Genomic DNA, 26,368 nt, shown 5'->3' with positions numbered 1-26,368 from the left:
TGTTCCTACTATTTTTCCGAATGTTTCATTGCTTCAATGTTGGTTTCGTACTTTCTCTGAATTAGACAAGTCTCATTCCCTCCCTATTACATTTTGTATTATTTTCCGTTTCTATGTTTATTTGTTTGTAGCATAAAACGTTTTAATCATTAAATAGTTATTTATTATTATCCTATTAATTTATTGATAATAAATACTGCGTTTATTTTTGAATTTGATTTCTTTTAATTAATATTTGTTATTACAACGTTCGTATTTTTTATGTTGCAGTTTTTTTTCTCAGCATTCCATAAATTCACTCATTTCTACATTCAACATTATGAATTTGAAATTAATGGTATTTAACTGCATAAACATCTTAATGAATCTTGTTTCGACAATATTATACTTAATGATAATTATGTATAATGACTATATTAGTTCTAATACAGATTTTCCGATTCTATTCAATCTGTTTATCTTTTCAATTATAATAGATTATAAGTGAGAATAAGCATTGATCTTCAAGTAGTGTCTTACACGTGCACACCGTAACAAGTTAGTTTTCAATGTTTGCTGATGATAATTATTTTTAGAGCTGGTTTTAAATATTTTCAAAATATCATAAATCATCTGACCATTATTATTTCTTATTATATACTTATTTTTCCTCAATAATGAAATCGAAACCTAAAAAAATTGCTGTTAATAATGATATATTTGTAATTTGTGTTATGATTTTTCGTTTTTGACAATATCATAACAATAAAAGTTAAATAATTGAAATTAAACCGTTAAAATGAGGCCGTAATGTTGAATTTCCAATTTTTTCGTCTAGTGTTATTGGTATTATTGATAGTCTGCTGACCCCACAATATTAAGTTAACAAAAATAGCAATTTTAGATTCTACTCATGGTGAAAACATTTAAGTGGAAATTGGTTGTAGGTGAATAAAATTAATAATTTGCCATTTAATTTTCAAAGCAAACAATACAAAATATATTTCAACAGATCGATCAATTCTAGCTGTGTCTTTCATAGTAAATGTTGATTTTTGATTTAATTCAAGCTCCATTCGTTGAGAGTGGAAAATTATTTAAGTGGCCTAGATTCAAAACCAGGTAAATTCATTTGCCCAATTTTACAGAAAACTAAAAAAATACAGGTTTCGTGAAGCCTAATATGGTTTAAATTATTGCCTAAGCTGAACTTCAGTTGGCAGGCAATTTTAATAGTATCTCAAATAATATATTGGAGTTAGTTCATGCTGAAACAAATATGTGGAGCTGGCTTCCTTTGAATATAAATGAAATAAAGTTAACTGAACTCAATTCTTATGCAGTAACAAAATGCATTTTCATTGGTTAATATTATATTTTTTTGAAATTTACATGCATTGTGTTTTAGGTATGGAGGTAAGTGGAAAGAAACTAAACTAATAAGTTAGAGGTTTTCATCATTATTCTTTTCTTTTTCGGGGTTTTCTGAGTCGTACAATTTCTATAATAGGTTTTTAATGAAATAATAAGCTTTCCATTGCTTAAGTTTGAGATGTTTCTCAAAGGCCAAGCTCCTACTAGAATGGTACTAGATTCAACTAAGCTTCCAAACTTTTTTGAAAACATTTGCGCTACTCTTTTTGCTTTTGCACTTTTGCTTAAGTTAATTGGTCCAACAGATGGCAAAACCTAATAGATGTTAAAATAATTGTGGATTTGGATGAATCTGATGATAATAACATGTGCAAAGTAGTGTAGACTGTCACGTGGTGTGAATAGCTGAAAATCTAGGGAAATATATTTGGTTGGCTTTGAAACTAGACTATTCAGTAGTAGGTATCGTAAAATACAATAATTCCTAAACTGCTCGCGTAAAATCTAATATTCAATAATAACTACTATAATTTTATCTTTTTCATCAATTGAATCTGGGGCAATATTCCTTATGTAAAACCATTTGAAACTTTGAGGTTACAGTTTTTCCCATATTTAAAAGAAATAAGTCGTTTAGTAGTAGAAGTGGGTTGCCATAGAACACATAAGTATTCATATCAGTACGATGTCGAAATAATTACTTATGATTGAAGTACTAACTTAGAATATCAATACAGCGGTTGTGAAATTTGATGTAACCACTGGAATAATATTAACTTGGCAAATTTAATGCCTAACCCAGGTACACAATTTGCAAACAAGAATGTAAACAAAAATACCTTCCAGTTGTTTTGAAATAAGAGAGAGTGATAAATTTTAGCTAATTATTTATTCCACTCGAAAAAAAGTCCCGTTATCAGATTATGTACTGTTATTTGTTTTATTTATTATTTCGCAATACTAAAGAGCAGCATATTTGAATAAATAGGGTCTACGAATCAAATTTTTATCAAAAAACTATTATATGTTTGCTGAACAAATCTTTAAGTCAACTTAAAATATAATTAGTTTGAAACTATTTTAAAACACGGTCCACCAAGGAAGTATCGCATCACCTATAAAAATGGCAACCTGCTCACAAAATCAGCCTAAGTGGAATTTTATTATTGTTAGGGCTCAATCAGACGGTGCGGAATGACTATTGTCGAACGGAGTCAAGCAGCACTTTGACTTATCTTTTTGTTATTGAAATAATATTTGACTAAAAATCAATTATAGTTATAATAAAAAGTTACTGTCATTTGATTCCTAATCAACATTTTCAATCAAATTAAATATATGCGAAATAATTTTTTTATTGTGATTGTTCATTTTTGAAATAATTTTGACATATCCTGTTCCATTTCCGCTATTATGTGAACATAGTGGACATATTAAATGCGTCAAAGCGTCAAAAAATAAATTCAGTTATTATTTGGAAAACAACAAAATCAGAGAGAACATGAAATTAGGAAAAAAATAATAAATAATAATTTTTAAGCAATTGTATTTATTTATTCACGAAAATATCGATTTCAACTAAAAACTTGCATCATGGGTTATTCATATTATACACTTCTAAATTGAGATTTCATTACATAAATGGTACACAGAACATCAAAATACAAACTGAACGATGTGACGTTTGACACTTTCATGACGCACACGTTCTGGCCACGCGCCGGATGCGGAATTCAGTGACGCATGCGTCAAAATGCTGATTGCTCACACTGTCACACGCAATAGTCGTTAGGCACGTCCATTGTGCAACGTACGATTGAACCCTTACACTACTAGAAACGAGGCAAGAGAAATATCGATAAGTTAAATTTTCAGAAAAAAAAATAAAAGAAATGTTAATTGGATTTTTCTTCTTATTAGTTTTTGTTCGGCACAGATCGAGAGTACACAGAATGTGTTTTATTGGGCATTTTTGTATCAATATTGACTATACCTTTGTCACGGCCCAATTCGAATCAGTTAAGAACTGATTGCATGCGTCCTTCGTGGGGGGATGTACTGGTTCAACTCATCGATTTGCGAACGACAATTTTGAAAATGTGAACGCAATCGGTGTTAAACTGATTTAAACTGATCGGAATTTAACCAGCGAACAAAGCTTATGTAAACAGTAATTTAAATGTAACAAGGAGCAAATTGTTAGAATAATTGCTCTTATTGTAGACAGGTCCAGTTAGAGGTACGTTAACAATATACTGGAAATTAATTAATCAATTTTCTCGCGGATATTTGCGTGATATCGAGACACTGGAGGATAGAATACTAGTGTACAACAGATTTTTGAGACTGCAAGCTACATCAACAAGAAATATAATTGCAAGACAGCTTCAACAAGTAAATTCACAAACCGTGAAATGCTGGAATTACATCCAAAGTACTGATCTTCAACTGTCCACGGAACACCGTGCAGTTAGATTAAGATTAGCGCGACAATATGGGAATTGGAATGTTCATTATTGGGGTAATTTACTTTTCACAGAAGAGTCCAGCTTTTGTTTATGTAATTCAAATCGGAAAATATTTTTTAACGAATAGATGATGAAAGTTATTTTCCTCGCAATTTTGGAGGAAAGTCTAGCGTGTTTTGGGGTAAACTATCTTTAAGGGCTCACACAAAATTGGCACTTTACGTGTTCTCTCTAGAACACCAGTATCTTCAAGAGGTAAATATTGTAGTTTTAGACTAGCCTGCATGCAGCCGTACTTAATCTCTATTGAGCATGAGGCTGATAATACTGAAAGGAGATTGAGATCAGCTAATCTTCAACAACTGCAAGAGATGTTATTGGCAATATATTAATTTTATACCACTTTCTGTTATTAATTTAAATACAGAAAACTATCTAAAAACATCCGTATAAATAATAAGAGTTATTCTATTTCATTTCAATGATGTGGAGCGTATTTCTTTTTAAAATTTGGTGGTTTTCACGTAAAGAAAAGCAATGTACTAGTGAGAAATATAACAGGATGGGGAAAACAATTAAAAAGCTAAAAGGTAGATAAAAATCTTCATGGAAATAACAAGCGCACAAAGACTTTAGGAAGATGATGATTGTTAATAAAGAATATAATTGATATAATATAAGAACATGAAATTAGTTGTAGCTATTTTTATATTAAGTATAAAAAGTAGTTTTTACGTTTACCTATGTGTGTAGAAACTATCAATTAAAATTTGGTAGTAGGTACTGAGTGATCTAGGTTGAAAGCTTGGGTATTATTATTACCAAATAGAAAATAAATATGAATGAATTGACCTTGTATATCCAATTCGCAACAAAGTTATGGTAACTTGAATTTAGCAATGGTTGCGTTACAAAAAAGTGGTTTGGTATTATTTTTAATGTCGTCAAGTTTAGTTAACCTCTGAAGCAACTTTTAGGACTACTTTCATTCTAATTTTTGATTATTTTTATTAGTTTGGGTAAATAAGTTGGGTAAATAAGCATGTATTTGAATTAGATAATAGTATTATTTGGAATAACGTTTTAGTTATATTTCTAATATTTGTGAAATTTTCAATCCAGTATTTGGAGTAACTATACAAGGTTTTGATCGTTCTAAACCGAAAAATACAATCTCACCCGATATATTTGCGAAAAATATGTTGATTTGCAACATCCCAACTCACTCAATTTATCGGTACATACGAGGTCTGGCTATTAAATATCGAAACTACGCGCCTAGAGGGCGCTCTAGACGGGTGGGGTAAATAACGAGTAGTGCGTTGGGTATTTAGATATCTTGTCTATGCACGTCCCAAAACACGTTTCCGTCAATATTATAGTATTTGTGCAGTAGCGGTTTGAAACGAACGTGTTTTTTCTCGTTAAATTGAAAAAAACTCCGACTGAGTACTATAAATTCTTGCGAGAGGCCTATGGGGATAATTCTTTATCACGTGCGCGTGTTTTTGAGTGGTGTAAGCGCTTTAGTGAGGGCCGAGAGAGCAAATCAAAATTCAAGGCGATGTTGATCGTTTTTTTTCAACATACACGGTATCGTAATGATAACAATGGATTGGATTCCAGAAGGTCAAACTCTCAACCAGACTTAATATTTGTCAGTTTTGACAACACTGCGAGAACGAGTTTGTTAAAAACGGCCCGAGTTATGGAAGAACAACTCGTGAATTTTGTACCAGGACAACGCACCTGCCCATAACGCGCTATCTGTGAAGCAGTATTTGGCCAGTAAGTTCCCTCCAGTGCCCGAACACCCTCCGTACTCACCAGATTTGGCACCAATCAACTTTTTTTTGTTTCCGAAGATAAAATCTGCTTTGAAAGGGACTCGATTTGAGTCGATGGAAGCGGTAAAGCAAAAAACGGCAGATCTCCTAAAGGCGCTAACCAAAGAAGACTTCCAGCACTGCTTCGATCAATGGAAAAAACGTATGGCGAGGGGAGGGGAGTATATTGAAGAAGAGCATTCGAAAGTAGACTAATTTCAATAATAAAACCCTTTTTCTCAACCAGTTTCCTTATTTAATAGCCATACCTCGTATAATGATTTTAACTTTCCCAACCTCTTTCATTTTCAATTTGTTTAACAACTAGATTTGGATAGTCGTTCTCCCGATAGTAAATCATATTACAAGGACTAAAAGCATCATATTTACCTAAATATTTTGTTCTGCAACCGATCCAGGAGTGCAATATTCATAATTAAATGTCGTAACTCTATATCAACTTTTTGTAACAAATTCTCATTGCCAATTTTTTTGCTCTGAAAAATACGCTGTTTTCCTCAGCAGTTCTAAAAATATTATATTACGTAACAAGTTTAGAAAGTGATACATTTCGTATTACTGTTTTGCACGAGCTGAGTAGCGGTGAGTGATGGGACGTGACGAGCGCGAAATACACTTTCCAACTAGTTGTGTACACTATTTTTCCTACGACCATGTAAGAAATTTTTTTAAAAAACGTATTTTTCAAACAATATCACACATATGTTGTATTTAAAAACAAGCATACTGAAAAGTTAAAAAACCCTTCAAAATATTTTTTATTTTGTAATAGTAATTTTCATTCATCTACTTTATACATTACCCAGTAATAGTAATAACACGTAATTTCAACGTTTAAATTATATATAAATAAAAATAGAAAAATAAATAAAAAATAAGCATTTCAATACATGTAGGTATGTTTTGTTACTTTTTTGAACATGTGTGAAAAAGCTACTTTCTTAGGTAAAAATAAGTGTGCAATCTATCATTTTCCTCAGCAGGTGTAAAAAAAGTACTTTTCCACACACGTATGGAAATATTTGTTCAAACAGGTGAAATTTAGTGTAAAGATTTATCCATTTTTATCTGTGTGTGTGTGTAAACAATTTTCCATCGTCAACATGTAAGTTAAAGAAAAATATTTTCGTCGTCAACATGTTAGTTATGGATATGATTAATTGATAAAAATAGTGTCGAACTGACCAGATGTGAAACATATTATTGTAGAAGGATGACTGTGTATGGATATAAAGTTAACAATCACTTGAGACTCCATAAACATATATGCGGAAAATTGCGCTTGTGCTGACGCAACCTCCAGTGTATCTGAAGCACGTGGTGCGTGCGCATTATTACTTAAAACACGTTTAGTTTCGTTGTGCTTATGTTGAACAAGATTCGAGTACTCGCATTCAGTACTAAGCGCGATAACCCACATCGATAGCGGGGTTCTCTTTAAATTACTACAATCGTATCTCTTCAGTATTTATTATCGGTCTTTAAGTGACTTGCGTTTACAGACTTCTTATTTTAAGTGACGTATTTGTGCGGCAATTAAGGAATATGATTTAAGTTGCATAGTCGACTGTCCGGTGCTAGATTAACCAAAGTCGTTATAATTCGTATCGAATGACTAGGAAAACTAGACAACGAAAAATGCCTGTCTACAACATCATCACTAGGAGGTGTAAGGTACAGTGGAGCATTAATCTATTAAATAATCTCTCTTGAACACCGCTATTGTGATACATATCTACATACTTATATCGCAGAACAGAGATTACAACTATATTTTATCTTTTTACGTATTTCGTTCAAAATCTGTTTGTTATCATATAAAACTACATGAATTATAATTTGCGAGGAATTATAATAATTTACTATCTAAATTAGAAATTGAAATATCTAAATATTCCATTAAAAGTTTTTTGTGAATGTAGGTGGTAATTATTATCTTGTTTCCAGTGGTTTTATCTAATTTGCGATATTCTTTCCTAATTGCTTTAAATGTCTGTGTACTATTCTAGATTTACGCAGATTTAAAAACCAGACAATGTTATCTCTTGGGAAATAGAAAGATAAATTGTTGTATATCTACTTTGCAAATATTAAAAAATGAGATGCAAGATATCTTAATTGATTCTATCAGAAAAAATACAATATTCACATATCTTCTTGCGGTTTTTTACTTTAGATTTTTTTTGTCAATTGAAACATTGGATCGAATTTAATATATACATAATTTTATGTAAACTTGTCATAGGTATTAGAATTAAAAATATGATTCTTATCCTTCCAAAATACATAGTAATTTCCATATTCTTTTCTTCACGAAGGAATAGAAACAATTGAAAAACTTTCGATATTGAAGATATTTAATTTCAAGTTATTATCGTGCTTATTTAAGGTTTAAATTATTTACACTCGTTCAAATTCATAAAACTAATGTTCCTTACAGATAAAAAGTAACTAGAAATTCGTTAGAATAATTAGAATGAGAATAGAGTTTATTCAAAGCTTTCAATAATTAAAACAAATATGATACTATTAAAAAATTGTTTTTGATTAATTTGGTAAGTAAGATAAAACAAGTGATTGGACGTATTTATAAGATTATTATTTATATATTCCAAGAAAATAAGAATTAGAAAATTTACATTTAAAATTGTTAAAATATAATTCACTATATCATTTGAAATTATAATTATTATATTTTCTTTTTGTTTATTTAGAAACTCTCCAGCCAAACACAAACTACGGATACTAGATGTTATTCTGTTTCTATCTAACCTAATTCACTTTTAACCGAAAGGGGGCTAGCAGCTTTTGAAGATAACGTTTTTATGTGTATCTTAAGGAAAATTTATTACTTTGGTACATTGTATAAGCTTAAAATGCTAAATTATTCCCTATAACTCGTTTTTCATTACCGTTTTTAACACGAGATAGGTAACAGCGTAACCTTCAAACGTGGTAGGAAATAATTTAGGTGAGATGGATATGAAATAGAATCTAGTATCTGTTTGGCAGTTTTTGGAAACTTCGTAGCATAGAGAAATAGCATTAGAGAGGGATAAGCTTTATTGTCATTATAAAACAATTTTATGGACAAAACGACACAATTTTTTATTAGATAATATAAAAATAGTAATTATAATACAAATATATTACTTCACACTAAATTGATTTATGCTAGTCTTTTAAGTCTATGATAAATTGTAAAATTATGTCGCAAAATAAGCAAAAATGCCTCTAGGTAATTGTTATATTGTTACAGTACAGTACAATTAATATAAATTCGAAGTAATGATGCCTGGACACGAAAAAACCATTCAATTATTGTGCTGTATCTAACATTTGATACAATATATTGAAATGTACCGACGTATCAAATTGTGAATTGTAAAATAATAATAAAGTTAAATTAAGTTTTTAAAAATAAATTTAAAACAATACACAGTCACTGAAATTTAGAAAAATATGTTTTTCTAGTTCAACAGTGAAGTTATTTGTGTGCCAAGGTCTGAAAGAGCTACTTCGTTGGACAAGTCAAAACAGAGACCAACAAAGTATTATTTCAATCGTGGTTTGAACAAATAAAATCCACGTACAACTAGTTTACAAAAAAGAAACATTAGAAATTATTCAATCTATAGTACTTGATGTACAATGATTAACAAATCTATCAATCTACCAAATTTGTATTGTTTATTGTATTTTTAAAGATATTTTTCCTATATTTTTATTATTTAAACGCTAACAAATCACATATCTACATGTAAAAAATTAAATAGCAAATATTTCATTTTTTATATTTATTTATATTTATATCTAATCTTCTACGTATAATTAATTATCAAATGATCTCAGTCTACGATTATTGTTAGATAATAATTTAGACGACTCAAATAATTTATTACCCTTTTAGCACAAACTGATAATATATTTTTGTTATCCTTCATTTTTACGTCTGTACCAAGCCGTTAATTTCGATTATACTTTTAGTTAGTTCTTCTAAAATATACAAAACTTCATCTTTTGTTATCAATTCTTCATTCCAATTACCAATTATATAAATTACATATTAATTTTCTAGGAAAAAACTTGGTACGTCTGAAAGACGGAGATACCACATCTTATAAAAATAAGTTTATCGGATGAGAATGTCATTATATAAGGTGGTTTAGTATTATGTAAATTAGTTTCTAAGGATCTCAATTATTTATCTTATGGTTAGTGCACATAAAGTACGTTTCCTTATTTTTTATTTAATTTAATTGAAAGTTTTACTTGTAATTTTTAGTTGCTTTTAATACTTCTGTATAGAACTCGAAACACTTTGGGTTGAAAAAATGCAGTTAGTTGTAAAAACTTTTTGGAAGTGCAACTAGTCAAAATTTTTCTCTTTTACTGGGTCCACAGTACGTAACTACGATTCGCCACCTTCAAACTATTTCAAATATTGAAATAGCATTTTTAAATCATGTCAATTTTAGTAGTAAAACAGATTTAAAAGATCATAGATCAATTTTACGTTGAGTGTATCAAATACAAAAATAGTTAAGAAATATTTGAATCTTCGTCTCATCGATATATCGCATAATTCTTGAAATGTTAAAATGGGAAATATTTTAAAAAATTGGTGTTACTTAAGTTATTGCTGTTTCAAATTTATTAGTAGATATATCGGCATTGAAACTCCATGGCAGTTGACGCTCAACTACTGTGGTTGCAGGATACGTTGATGATTCCCAAAATAATACGACAGATACTGCAAATAAAATTTTTAATTCTATAATTACTCAACCAAAACATCAACAACTGATACGCAATAAACACAAAAAGAAACAATAAACTTGCATAATTCAGTCCAACATTTTTATTTTACGGGTTGTTGAAATTTTGCAGTTAATTTTATTAATGACCAAAATGAGTAATTATAACTGTAGCAACTTTATAGCATTGTTATAAGTGCCTATCAAAATTTGTTAACCAAGTTCTTTCTCTGCACTTATTGTCCTAGATCAAGTACATAACTTGCGATGATGTTCATAACTTAATTGATGTATTATACACTTCATCAGCGTGAGTTATGACCTGTATTACAGCTCGTTAAATATCATTTAAGGAACCATGATTATTTTATGACCACATGTTACTTTTGTTAACCAAGCTCCATTTTTCTGTCTTGCTGTTATCTATTTCTCTTTATGTTGTAATGGATCTCTGTTATTGTAATGATCCTGCTCGATTTTTTACATAATATAATACAAATTAGGTATAAACCTTGATTTATAAACATTTTGTGCAAGTATATATCAAGATTTTTTCTTATCGATAATGGGGGTTTATCGCAATCGACTTTGAGTACAAGATTAATAAAATAGTTAATTCAAATTACATAGAAATGGAACGTTAAATACATGGGTTTTAAAGGTTTAGGTAGATAGGTATATGTTCGGGTTATCCTAGTCATAAGGGCTTTTCAGAAATCCTGGGTCAGATAGATCACCCATCAACTGATTGCGTATCCTAACCCAAAACAAGATTTTAATCACAGTTTCCGAACGTCACGTTCAATTTTTGGTGACAGTTTCAAATTTAAAACATGATCTACAAGAATTTTTGATTTACTTTCTCATACGGATTTTTCACTAGAGTTTGATACCAATAAGTTTATGCCGAACAGTATAAAAACTATAAACCTCAGTTACCTATCAAGTACCTTGTTAATGAGAATTAATAGTAGAAAACCATTTGAGGGCAATAAATAATTTCATTAAACCATAGACAAATGAAACAACCCGTCAGCTGATTACATTTATCCACGATCCACGAGCAGAAAAAATCTTATCATATAGCTATGACCCGATTACTTCGATCAGTTTCCAAATAACAATGAACGTGATCTGGGTTCGTTAACCTGATCATAGTTTCCGAGTCCTATAGACTCATCGGTATTTCTACCGTTTCCCTCTAACTTAGTGAACCCAAATGGCAGTATTTTATTCTCTTTCAAATTCCACGCGGTCACACACAAATTGAGTGAAAGCAAAATAAAAAAAAAAATGCAACACAAAAAATTACCTTAATCAAAGCCCCGTACAAGACAATTTTTCCTATATCAGGGCTATTCCTAAAACAAAACATATCCCACACTCCCTTCTAGTCATACGATTTCGTAATTCTTAGAAAGAAATATAGATAGTGAATTATCAGAATACTCTATTCTGTTTTGTACAACCATTTTTATTTCAAATTAGCACGTGAATAATGAGATATAAGACAAAAAATATTTTTCATTTTTAGTTCAAAATTACGAAGTAATTTTAACAGAGAGACATGCAGATATTTAAAAGATAAATCAAATCTGATTTCTCATTATTATCAGTGATGTTCAATTGACGCCTTATCTTATTCTTTAATGAATCCGTTTTAATGATATCTGTAAACAAGCTGCAATTTAATTATAATAATTTGTGAATAAACTCTAAATGACGTAAAAATTAACATTAAGTTTATTTAATTCGTTTGACAGTATTAACAAAAATACTTACTTGAAAGCCACTCATGGAACTTACAGTATCAGCGGAGATATGAGGTATGAGTCTCCCTTTCCCTTTAGGTTTTACAGAGGATTTGAGGCGGAGATATTAGATAATAGTATATTATGCATTGAGCGAGGAATCATTACTATTACACATGAAGATGAGGTGTAATTCATCTGAATGAGCATTTTCTATTAACTTTATCCGTCATATTATGAGTAGAAAAACCTTCGGCAACTGAGATCAATTTCCACTTCCTAGTTTTTTCACAGTTGTGACATCACCACCCCCAGTTACAGAAGTTGTTGCGACGATATGAATGACCCCTGATCCGGATTTTCCAGTTTTAGAAATATACCAATTTGTTTGCCTATTGCACTCAGCTTTTTGTATGGCGCATTTAACATTCTGGTAATTCAAAAATAGAGCGTTTGATGTGGTCGTAGTGAAAGATATTTTTGGTGACAGTTATATTAACTTTAAGAGCTCTGCAGTAGGCTCCCATTGAACCAACGATTAATGCAACCTGTGCAAAATATTGACTTACTTTAGTCATATATGGTGACGGCTTCCGTTCTTGCGTTTTAGGAACGCTTACAGCTCCATATAATTTCACATGGATGTTATAATGAATATTTAGGGTACTTTTTTGCATCGAGTAGAAAGCCCATAGTGAGGAGGATTTCTACTTCTTGCTTAATTCAGTAAATTATATGAGTGGCACGTATTAGAAAAAAGAAGTTGTTTTTTGTGTATAATACCAATTTATAAAATTGCAGGTAGCTCATTTTCTATTTTACTTGCGGTTAACTCCAATATATTAGGAGGAATACTGCTATGGTTTCGATTTTATCAAAAACACTCGCACTAGTAGTATTTATCGACAAACAGACAAAACTCAAGGTATACATTCACAAAATTTCACAATTAATGTTTGTATAAAGAAACAACTTTACTTGTAACCTTCCTTCCCCGGCTGGAGACTTTTCCTCAGGAAGTGATATTTGGCCTCAGTTCAAGTATGTAAATAACTGGTACTTAGATGGGGAGAACAATTAATATTAACGACGTTAAAAGTGAATAAAAAAGGTGGAAAAGCTACGAATTAAATTAATAAAAAAATAAAACTATATCCGGACATCATTGTATAAATTAATATTTATTGCTGTGAACAATAAAAAAATTTTCAGCTAGAGCTCAATGTATTAAAAATATGATAAATTCGCATCAACTACGTATCCAAAAGAGCACAACGAATAAAAGCCGTTATAAATTAAAAACAATTCTGGCTGCAGCCCTCAACTGAATTCCAATTTGTTGGACTTGAATTTGTTGTTACAATTGTGGTTCACTGGTTAAACTCCAACCTGGCAGGTGTAGAGCTGAGGAAAAACATAAAATGAAGAAGGAAACGGGAGCACAGATGGAAATTACTAAAGAGGAATCGAGAGGGTAGAAAAGATTCGAATAATATTATATATATAAGAAAAACTTACCATAGAATAAAAAGAATAGGAACTTAACCACAAATTTACTTAAATTACTTATTTCAAACTTTAGTTGTAGAATGTAGATAGATAGTGACATTTAGCAATGAATCTGGAGTTTTATCAAATTATTTGAATAGAGTGGGGGGTCGATAATAAATTAATTTCTCCAAAAACTCGAATGTTAGAATGAAGTGATTACAGTGCTACAATATGTGAACAAAGGAATATTCCAAATATTTGAAGAAAAACGGAACAAGCCGAATGGCATGTTATACGCTATAGATACTTCGCACCACATACTTTCGCCAAAATATGATTTAATTTTGACTTGACTGTTGACAATTGAATAATATTTTTCCATCGAATTACCAATATTATTCAATTGACAAGAGTAGAAACTATAATTACTTTACAACATTCTAGAGGAAAGGAGAACAATTTGTGAATATAAAAAGTGTGAAATACGTTATATAAGGGTGGCGCTACATTAGGATCAGGGTAAATTTCTTTTAGATTATATTTACTACGTCATTTTGTACAACGCAAGTCATTGAAATTTTCAATAATCGAGTCTTTTAGTTAAAAATGAATTTTTATATCGGCATACTTTCAATTCATTCACAATTGCTACATTAATAATATACCCTTTGTTTACTCTGGAAGGTTTTTAAACTGTTATTTATTGTATAAACTTTTTCCGATTTTCTCTCTTAAGAGATACTCCTCCTTCTCTCTACCCTCCATAGTTATGGATATTCTTATAGATAAAATTTATTCTTAATTTTTGTTTTCAAATTGTGAACATTTTTATTGTATTTGACGTAAATTGTCATATTTTATGGAATTCGTCAACATTTATTCATATTTTTATCCAATAGTGACTTCAATTATATGAAGTTATGTAAAAGTGGTCAATAAACGGATATCTATCTATCTATTTTTAGAAACAATTAATTGAATCATTTACAAAAAGCCGATTGTTCACTCACAACGCTGATATTGCATTCTCATGAGATTATAGTTCACAATATTAATAAACAGTTTTTGGAAAGTATCACTTCAGACAATATTTTGCGTATTATATACATTTATATCAACCAGAGACTCAAGTTTACATTATCGTGAGAGGCCAAGGTTGTTAATCAAGTTTGGAAATACGCATACTGCAAATAATTTTGAATTATGTACATAACCATAGTTTTTTAATAAATTTCATATAGAACACGACAGAAATAATTTTTAAAGTTCCCACCTAACTTAATCAAACTATTATCTGAGAATGCCACTCGTATACATGAGTCAACAGATCACTTACCACATGAATATCAACATAATGTGATTCAGTCATACTAATATTTTCTTTATCTAAATATCAAATTCAAATTTCTTTCCACAGAAAGAAGCAAGAACAATTAAAATTATTTACGTCATTATTTAAGCCATAGAAGATAACTATAAACTGATCAAATTACTATTGATTGGCATTTGTATAAGAAATGGTGTAAGAAATGCAAAATGTGAGAAACCCGGAATAGCAGTAAAATCAAAGAACACTCAGAAGCATATACATATATGCTTTTAAATATATATGCCAATTAGCAAATTATATAGTTATATTCAGTATTAATTACTAATCAAGTGTTTTTGTTGTTAAGCAAGAATCAGTACCCAGTATCTGTAATGGGTTATTAAAGATGTGCTGACCATTGCTTTTGAAAAAATGTCTTCACGTACCTGGTCCGGTTTCTCCGACGTTGACGAACAACATGTCTAGCGCATATCTGCTTTGTTATGATGGAAAAAAAACATATTAAACTTATATAAACAAACTGAGGAAGCCAGAATGTTTCAATGTCTGAACGAAGTACCGAGAACATAGTAATTAATTCAAAATTATTGGCATGACGGTAACAGATTTTCAGATATGTTAAGTGTTAAAAAACTTCGTTGTCTATAGTAAACAATATGAACGCCAATGGAACGTATTTACCCACTTACAATTAATTTCAAGAAGTCGCTGTACAGAATATTCAATTGAGAGTATTGAATCTTGTATATTAAAATTTGAGTAATACTATTCCGCCACTTTCACATGAAACTTGTTCTTATGTAATATGTTATTTTGAAAAACACAAAAAAGCGATAAGTGGATTCGAAAATAATAAAGATTTAAATTTGGTGTTTGCATCGTAACATTAAGATTAGCCGTAGGAAAAACTACAATGATAAATATTGTTATATCTGCATTGGATTTTATTCTATATTTTATATACGAACCTACCTGTTATGTATGATACAGTAATGCATAAAATTCATAAAATGTATAACGTTCATTTTAAAAAAAAATTTCAAACGACCGTTTGCGGATTTACGAGAATATATTGAAAAATTCTTAGCCTACTATAGAACCAAACAAACAAAAACCAAACAAAATTTCAATGTCAAAATATTTTATTACTCAACATATTCTCCTCTTAATTGGATACATTCATTTCAGCGAACCTGCAACGTCTCTAGACCTTTAAAAAAAATGTTTCTTCCTGTTCTGAAAACCAGACCTCCACAGATTTTATTACCTCCTCGTTGGAAGAAAATTTACGACCTTTTAAACTTTTTTTAGTTGAGGAAAGAGATGATGGTCGGACGAAGCCAAATCTGTTGAATAAGAGGGGTGTTCTAGTTCAAACCCTAAATTAGGAAATTTTTGCATGGCATCATGAGATTTGTGTGCAGAGGCGTTGTCCTGCAAAAACGAAACACCTTTGGATAGCTTTCCGCGTCTTTTCTCTTTAATTTTTTCCCGTAGAGTGGTCAGTGATGTCAAATAGTAATCTCCAGTTATTATTCTACCCTTATCCAAAAAATCAATCATGATTACTCCATGGCAATCCCAAAAAACTTAGCAGATTTTTGAGCACGAAACTTCTTAGGTCTTGGAGAACCTGAGTGTCGCCATTCCATCGATTGTTGCTTTGTTTCTGGATCGTAGAAATGTACCCAAGTCTCATCCACAGTAACAATTCGGTTTAAGAAGTCTACATCGTTTTCAAATCAAGCAAAGATCGAACGCGATGCTTCTACCCTTGCACGCTTTTGGTCAACATTCAAACATTTGAGGATCCATTTTGCAGCAATTTTCAGTGCTTCAGATATCCGTTTTAGCCCAATTCGACGGTCTCATAAAATCATGTCATAAACTGCATCGATATTTTCGGAGAGTGACATAGAAACTGGCCTTCCCGATCGGTCATCATCTTCAATTGAAAATTTACCTCTTTTGAAGCTTGCAGTCCAATTTTTCACGGTCGCATACGAAGGACATTGATCACCAATGGTATTAAGCATATCTTCGTAAATCTAATTACCTCTTAACCCTTTTAAATACAGGTACTTGATGATAGCTCGATACTCCAATTTTTTGATTTTCACAATTTCGGTGGACATCTTTTTTCTTTAAATTTATTGCGTAACTCTGGTTTACTTTTTTGACGTCAAACTTTACACTGACATTTCTAATAAGTTGTTCGTTGCAATGATAACGCAATATTTTGTTAATGCATGGAACTGGCCTAGGCTAACTAGATATCAATACATCCTTGTATACGAATCATTTCATATCTAATTCGTTTAATATTCTAAATTATCTGGTCGCTTAATGTATATTAGACTTTTTGAATGTCCTCATAGAAAAACAATTAAGGGAGTAAGATGCAACAAATTTGTCATTTAAATAAATGATTGTTGCAAAATTATGTGGTTTAACATTTCCCATGGAGCATGAAGAGATTTGATAATTTTTTCATTTAATTGGGGGCTTAAGTATTCTCCAGTTTTTTACATAGAAAACCTACTGTCAAACCGGGCAGATCGCCAAATTTGAACAGCCTAGTGGCAGGTCCTCATAGGAAACTTTTTATCATCATTTGATTTGTTACTGTACGACTTTAAGTTTGATACAAACAGCTCTCAATTTCTCAATGATCCCCGACACAGAGTTGAAATTGTGAAATGAGTTATTCATTATTCTCTGAATAATGTTTTCACAATGATAGGTATTTCATTAGTTTGAACTCGGATATATTTGTAAAAATAAATTAGTCGGCTCCAATAACATTTAAAAATTAATATTATCACGGAGTAAACAAATATATTTAACTGATTGGGGCAAATTCAATGATGATAGTACGCATAAACATTAATCATAAAAGAAGATAAATTACTTTTATTTCGTTTCACTTGATTATAAAAGATTTTGCGGCTAAACTTTAATAAAGATTTTGTTAAAATCAAAGTGCGCAGTAAAATGTATCTACTTTGGGTATCAGGGATTAAAATCGTTGTTTGATTAGAATCCAAATATTAAATCGAATTCTCAATTTCATAGGATGAATCACAAACGTACATCAGACGGAATTTCAATATAAGAGATTATATTAAATATATAACATATATCAGATATATAAAAATAGCAATCTATATTTTTACTAATTTTGTACGTCAAAAAGTACTGACCAATAGACATACATATACATACTTACATATATTTACCTTATAGATCTATTTTCTCGAATATGACTACGCCGCCACTTATCTTTCATTTTTAGATTTTTTGGCTAAACATATATTTATTTTATAGTTTTTCTTTTATTTGTCAAATTATTACTATGTCTGACCATACCATGTATTTTCTTCTGAAAGCATATAGTTTGTACTCCATTATATGTTTTTGATTTTAGTTCTCTTCTGATTTAAAATTAGTTTTTTTCATATTTCTCTAAGATATTGACACAGACAATTTCAAAATGGAAATTTGTTTTAACAAAAAATATTAATTTGTTCTTAATTTTTATATCTCAAATACCTAGCGGTAATCAAATAAATTATTTATAGTTGAATATATGTATAGAGTTATAAATATAAATTTTACTCAAGTTATTTAGATCTTTTTTATCATTTATAACTTTTTCATCCTTATGGATGTGAACCATATTTAAAAAATTTCTTTTTCGAGTATCAGATTCCGTTCCAGAAATTATATATTATATATATATATATATATATATATATATATATATATATATATATGTATATACTCATATGATGAACTGTTAAACGCTCATCAAAATTTCTAAATGTTTTTGTCACGTATAAAAAATAATTGAATTTTTAGGCTTAGCAAGTTTTTATAGTGATTGCAGAGAATGTTATAGAGCCGATGTTATAGAGCTGGACGTTGTAAATCGATACCAGAACGACAAGATTGTTGTATGAGGCTTTTGGCTCTGAACGACCGGATATCGCGAAGCAGCGGCCTGAAGAGCTGGGAAGGATGAATAGTTTGCGTACAGTTTATCATCGAATATGAAGTTTTTCTCTACCATAAGCTGTCTCTAAAAGCTGAATATCGTCGTAGCTGTTTGCTTTAATGTATAGATAGAATACAGTAGGTTGAGTAAGGGTAAAATGGTGACTTGGGGGAGGACGAAATCCACAATTTGATTTTGATAGAACCTCCCTGTGGACGTTATAGTATAACTTTTGGGCACAATAGCAGACCATTTTAGTTTTTATTGGAGGCAACTTGACACCCAGCGCTACGTTTAGAAAGTAGTGGATATTTGCAATTTCATATCTTCGCACTATTCAAGTCAAATCAGGGTAGTTTGGAATAGGATATGAACAAACTTATTAGAACCAAATATAGACGTATCAATGAATGCTTGAGGATTCGCGGGTTCATAATATATTATTTTACCAGCGTTCTAAATAAATAAAAGTCTACTGTAAGTGTGATAGAAAATGGTTTGGAAGCGAGTTCATTTGCAATAGGATGTTTTTAATGATTCTATCCAGGTATTTTTACGAGTAGATTTAAAGTATGACGGTCATCTGTGCTTAAAAAGTTCGTGAGGTTTAAGTATAATAAATAGTTGTAAGACAAGTGACAATGAAACTCTTGATATAAATTTTTTTATAATGAATGTTTTTTAAAATTTAATATTCTGATAGATAGGTAGGTAGTATAAGTATACCTAAAGTTTATACATTTGCGATTTAATGATAAAAATATTGTTTGTGTTAAAAAATAATAAATGAATATTAGTAAAAATAGTAAAGAAAAGCAGTAGATATATTCAATTATTTTGAATTGAATTGATATCAATATGAAGGACAATATTTAATGTTATATAGGTATAGTATCGACTATTCTGTGGTTTTATAGTTTTTATGTTCCTATTGTTCCAATTACGTAATTTAAGTTTTGTTGATAGTCGATATTGTTGTATAAAACGAAACTGAATTATAAAAATAACTAAAATTCCGACATTAATTAATTCCCAGGCATTTATAGTCACAAGCTGGCTACAAAAACAGGGTTGATAAGGTGCGCGCCACTTCAGCTTGTAAACTGGCGGCCCCAACTTAGTACATCACGAAACGCTACTTCTTAAGATTAGCACAGGTCGAATATGAAAATGCCAGCCTGTTTTCCCGAACGAAAAAATTGGCTGAAAAACCTCATAACGGGCGCGCGTGAAACCTTTTGTAACGTGCGGTTTAAACCTCATATAAGAGCGGTGTAATAGTGCAGGAAGTTTTGCAGGCCGGAAAACCCTCGTAAGAAGTAATCGAAAGTGCCGGAAAACTCACCTGAAAAACCTCATTACGTGCGCGCGCGAGATTTTCTTATTAGGTTTTTGGGGTCTCAACTAAGATCGGTGTGATAGGCCAAGAAGTTTCGCAGGTCAGAAAAACCCCGAAAAAAATTGAAGAAAATCGGCGTATATTTGAAATGAAAAATTTTTCGTATTCGGCTTAATGGAAAATTATTTTTGATGTCTCTCTCCTCTATTGAAAATATCTATTGAGCTACCCGAAAGTGAAAATAAAAATCATCAAGATACGATGAAAACTCGCTGATATAGAATCATTTTTTTCGCGCGCTTGATTTTATAGCGCTTACTCATTTTCCACCTACTCGAATGCAAACAACGCAAAAAACTGTCTTGAAATATTTTTTAATTCATTTACATTTACCAATTATCAAATAGTTTTGATCAAATTTTTTTTAAAACTCTTTGATAAAGTTGGTCAGTATTGAGTAAAGGCTCGTGGTGCCCCAAGAAACTTTGAGGAACGTTGAGGCAAGATGATAATATCGACGCTCGCCTCTATCATTGCAAAAATGCGTTAGACTATTTACTTATCTAACGCGCGCATTTGACTTTCAATGAACACAAATAAAAAAATATTAACAGTTATCGAATCAAATAAAATTTTAAGATAAACTATTATTATTTTGCGATGTTTGAAATTTTTTTTCTTCTGCTCGATTTATGTCATATAAATCGCTGCAATTTGAATAAAATATATCTCGTTGTTGATCTTAAAATAAACTATAGCTATGAGCGAAAATTCCTTTTCGCACATACCCCTTTCGATCACTTCTTACGAGGGTTTTCCGGCCTGCAAAAATTCTTGCGCTATTACACCGCTCTTCTTTGAGGTTTAAACCCCACGTTACAAAAGGTTTCACGCGCACCCGTACTGTACTAAATTGGGGCCGCCAGTTTTCAAGCTGAAATGGCGCACACCTTATCGACTCTATTTTTGTAGCCAGCTCCCCGTCTATTACTACCAATACTTTTCACAATAGTTCGCAAAATCTTTATCAAAATTAATCAATTCCCGGTCTTAAAACGAAAATAAACAAGTTAATTTTCTAGTTAGATATTTTTAAATAATATCTTTTGTAGTAAAGTTTGTGGTTATGAAAATATCTATAAAGAAACGATTTTACAATTTTTTAATTATGGAATTAGTTAGTTTTTTTCTTGTTTACTTATGTGCATCACTATAAAACTTGTATAAAAATCAATATATCATATACTTCTACATTCTATGATTATAGTTCAATACAAATAGAGGCTATAAAATAAAATTGTCTATTGGTATTCAATATGTCCCTGTATTCTGCTATGAATTAAAACCATTACAAAAATGGATATTTGATTTTTAACAATTCAACATTGCTGATGTGTGTAATTCATACTTGCAACTCTTATTGCATACTGTAATTACAGTTTCGTAATATTTTACTGCTAAACTAGCAACAATGGACTTTGCGGTGACAAAAGTGGAACTGGCACAATTTAATAGATTTCAATAACTTTTTGAAGGACAATCAGGGTTAAGGTTGATCAAACTAGTAATATTTATCAGCTGCATATACGGTGGATATCTAAAAAGTTGTATGAATGTAAAAAAGATATGAATCAGTCGCGATGTTTTCTTTTTTGGTAATGTGAATATAGCGAATATTATTTTTCACTATAGTTATAAAATAGCAGTGGAAAACCACTGCCTGAATGGAAAAATATGAATAGAGCGTTGTAAAAATGTAAGATGAATTATTACAACAAACATTTACAAACCTAAAAAAAAATATTTATTATAAAAGTACCATAAATTGCGTTTTCACCTCAATTTTCGTCGCTTTATTAAGGTAAGTATTTTATGACGTTTACGAAAAACTGGTGTAACCTATTTAAGATAATAGTAATATAGTGCGAGATAGACATATGTACGTTATTATATTACTTTATTAATAATTTATTAGCTGCTGTTGGATAAACATTCTCTTACATTGTTACCTCATCAATTTCAGATGTAACTTACGGTTCAAAATAAGGCATAGACATATTTTTTGCAACTATTCTTCTTTCTCCTATTTGCAGTTCGATGAAGAATGAAGTATATGAAACTAATAAAATCTAACGATGATATATTTGGAGTAACTACATGCACTTGACTTGAAATGTGAAATGGCATTATTTTATGAACTATATGAAATATTTTGCAACCATTCATAAATCCTATTTTATTGGTTATTGTTCTCATGAAACTTCATTATCATTTGGAAATAAAAAAAACACATGGTTTTGTAGATTTACTTGACAAAGTCAACTAACATTTGATGGATATTTTAACGAATATAAAATTAAAACCATATTGTAATAGAAGACTAGAGCGACCTGGCATATATACAGTGCAACCTCAATATAACGACTTCCTTGATTTACCAAATTTTTCGTAATCCCCTTGAATTGTCCATAAGAGTCAATGTAAAAATACCTTTATATTACGAACAACTTCTTTATAACGAATTTTCAACTTTCAAGAAATAGTATAAATTGTACCTCTAATTAACGAATTTTGTCGACCCAAAACCTATATAAAGTTCCCACCAATGTATAACTCTTAATATCATAGTATGAGATTCATGTCGCGACAGGTTTCGACACGTTTTTGTTCGTAAAACAATCATTGTTGTTTGATGAAAAGTAATGTAAACACTTACCTCTTTATAACGAATATAGACCAACCTAACCTCAACATAACAAACCTCAGTTCAACGAATTACTTGATATAACGAATATTTACTTGTTCCCTTCCGATGTGTTATATCGAGGTTGCACCGTAGTATACGATTAGAAAACTGAAACTAGAATAAGAAGAAAGAATCAATACTGAATACGTATACTGAACTTGTCGCCATGAGATAAAAGACATAAAAACATATAAAAAAACTTTGATTTAATGCGGAGTAGTACTTTTTGGGGCAAAATAAATAGGAAAGAAATTATGGCAACCGAAATGGACTTCTTCAGAAGTGTCTCTTACATTTCACATTTTAGTTGTTGAAAGTCTTATGTGTATTGTAGATATTTTTTTATTATTGAGATGTAATGGGAGCATAGAATATATTATCGACTATGTTCATTCCTTGATCCAAAATGTTTTAGTAGAATTAAAATTCTATTTTCAATTGGATTGCTAAGGCACATGAATTCTTTTTTTTAAGAAAATATTGTCCGAAGAGCTGATGGATATGTGGGACTCCCATAGATGCCCACTAAACCGCCATTTTCTGTCATCTTCGTCCAACCAGGGACTGATGTTGTGGGTCTGTCCGTGTATGATGTTCTATTTGTTACGTTTCTATTATGATATCGTCATACCAGGCAGCCGTCTACATTCTTTTGCATAAGAATTCTCTTTGCAATCAGTTGCCAACATTCTATCTTGTGCAGTATCACTTGAACGATATTATCAGGATTTAAGCTGCCGACAGTCTCTTCTACCTCCTCTCTTGAAACCCTCCAGTGGTTACACACGAAGAACGTGTGCTAGGCACCCTCTGAGTCGTTTCCACTATACATACACTCAGGTGTGTGTACTTTCTTCATTTTGTGAATATACCGTCTCCTGTCAAAAGCTGAATAAAGTAGAAGTTCATCTCTCCAAACTTCCCTTCGGTTCACAGTCTAAGGTCTTTTATTAGTCGTCCATTCATCTGATTTCTTTTCTATCCATCGTTATTCTGTATTATTCTAGTGCGTTTGATTGTTGCCGCATCTTGTCGTGTTATGTCTGAGTGCTTCTGTATATCCTCTTACGCTCGAAAGCCAGGAGGTCCACGCGAATTATAACCGCCACCACTAGGACATCTTGTGCAGAGTTATTATCGATTTTATTGATAATTCTATGAATTGACAATACAAGGTTACTACAAAACACATATTAAATATATTTACTTTGGTTTAAAGTTTGCGTCCTGTCTACTGCAGTATCCAACGGAACGTCCAAGAGTTATAAATTATGTGATTAAGAATGTACATCGGTAGGCTATTGTTGGAAAACAAATGGCCGAAATTTTTAAAACTCTCTTGCAAAAATTATTTTAATAGAATAAATAACGAGGTTTTTCATAGTGATAATAGTGTTTCTGGTTATAAGAGTGGTTAGAAAAACAGTTAATATCTTGAGGATGCCACCAGCTTTTGATAAGGCATATTTAAAAAGTTTTATTTTAATTATTTAGTAAAGGCTGTTTCCCAGTTTTACTAGGTATGGTTGATATTACTTCTCAACTTACCTACTTACGAGGTTGCTACTTAAGTTTTGAGACAGACAAATAAAAACAAATATTTATATATGGATATGGCCTTATTGTTAATCAAAATATTTTCCATTAAGATCAATAAATTTTTTGCATCGAAATTTATTTTTGATCTGCGGGAAGAAGACGAAATCATTGGATACCAAATAAGGATTATACGGCGGATGACCCATCAATTCGATGTATTGACTTTTCAACGCGACGATTAAATTTCATTTTACTAATCGACACGAATGTTTGCAAGTAGCACCAAAGCTGAAGTATGCCTTAATCTCATGGTGTGTCACATGCCGATCTTGCAATATCGGTGCATCCACAGCATCGATTTTTTCTGGCACAACAGTCTATTATTCACAAAATTCATCCTGTAGCGAAGTGCGATCACTGTTATATTCTCAAAACCAGGTGGTTCGAGATGGTGCTTGATCAAGATGAAAGTTTTAAGTATTTGTAAACAACTCAAATAGCATTCGTATGACAACACGCTCTGAGTACATTCACCGTTAAAAATGTCAAACTTCATGATGACACTGTCAGATTTGACATATTCACGTCAATGTTGCCATATCTCAAAAGTTAAGTAGCAACTCTTGTATATATACACGATTTTATCATATTTGACCTGGACTGGTGCATTTAAACTGAGAATGAGAATCGAATTGGTGTTTTTATCAATTTCTATGGCCATATCTCTGTTAGTGTGCGTTTGTCAGCTTTTAGTTTATAATGCGAAAACTTTGTCTAGCAATATTGACTATGAAAAGAAAAGGTAAGCAACGAGTTCGCTCGAAATTTTGTATTTCCAATGAAATTACTGATACCAAATCATTAAAAATGTTTTGGGGAGTCCACTTTATCGCGAAGGCGAGTATTTGATGGCAAACTTGTCTTATGTGTTTACGACAATAACATCAAAAAAATTGAGGAGTTCATGCTCGAAAGTCGTCTTATGGGTATCCGAGAGTTAGCAGAATCTTTCAACATCTCTTATGAATTGACTTAATGATGTTTATGAATAAGTCGTATAAACTGCTCAGAAAATGAGCCTAAACCGTAGAAAACACGTGGAAGTCGGTCTAAAATGATGGTGATGCTTATCGTTTTCTCCAATTATCGTGGTGTGGTTCACCAGAGGGTTAAACTGTCAAAAAGAAGTACTGCTTGGCCGTTTTGTAGTATCCATGTGAATCAATTAATCGTAGGCATTAATCCGATCATTTGTTGGCAAATCATTTTGTATCGAGATAGTGCGCCGTCACACTCCAGCAAGATTGTGATTGCTTCTTCGGCCAATCACGAAACGAGAGTCGTCGGTCAGATACCGTATTCGCCAGATTTGGCTTCCTATAACTTTTTCCTCTTTTTGAAATAATAAAGATTTATTTATAAAAATTGTGTTTTTTTAGCCAAATTTTGATCACATGGTAAATGTAAATATATTTTAGCTAATTTTTTTATAGCCGATTCAAAGTTTTTTGACATTATGCAAGCAACTTCATCAATATGTTTTTCATTATTTAGATTACTTGATTGGTAAGATATGCTCTATTTCTAGCTACTCCTGTTACAAAAATGGGCTGTAATTCACCTTTCATTTGGAAATAAAACAAATTAACGTTGACGGTCATGGCATAGAAAAAAAAATACGCGATAACGATATCACTGTTTCTACTCATAAATAGGTCTATTTTTTTATTAAGAATTCCAGTTTGTTGTA

The 26,368-nt window shown here is 31.1% G+C and overlaps 1 protein-coding gene across 3 annotated transcripts in view; it reads left to right on the top strand.

Moving 5' to 3' along the window:
- The window catches only part of LOC130451255 (transcription factor EC), a 134,954-nt gene that overhangs the window by 33,386 nt on the left and 75,200 nt on the right, over window positions 1–26,368 (top strand). Inside the window, exon 1 of one of the 3 annotated variants that reach the window (XM_056790161.1) lies at window positions 7,068–7,342. The exons of the other annotated variants lie outside the window; for them this stretch is intronic. Within the exon in view, the coding sequence (XP_056646139.1) occupies window positions 7,280–7,342 (63 nt within the window). The 5' untranslated portion in view covers window positions 7,068–7,279. Of the gene's footprint in view, window positions 1–7,067; window positions 7,343–26,368 lie in introns of those variants that run through there. 3 annotated transcript variants of the gene reach the window in all.

Source organism: Diorhabda sublineata, chromosome X, assembly GCF_026230105.1.
Source record: "Diorhabda sublineata isolate icDioSubl1.1 chromosome X, icDioSubl1.1, whole genome shotgun sequence".
Lineage (NCBI taxonomy): Eukaryota > Metazoa > Arthropoda > Insecta > Coleoptera > Chrysomelidae > Diorhabda > Diorhabda sublineata.
The sequence above is the reverse complement of the archived record's forward strand: the minus strand, read 5'-3'. Positions and strand labels throughout refer to the sequence as shown.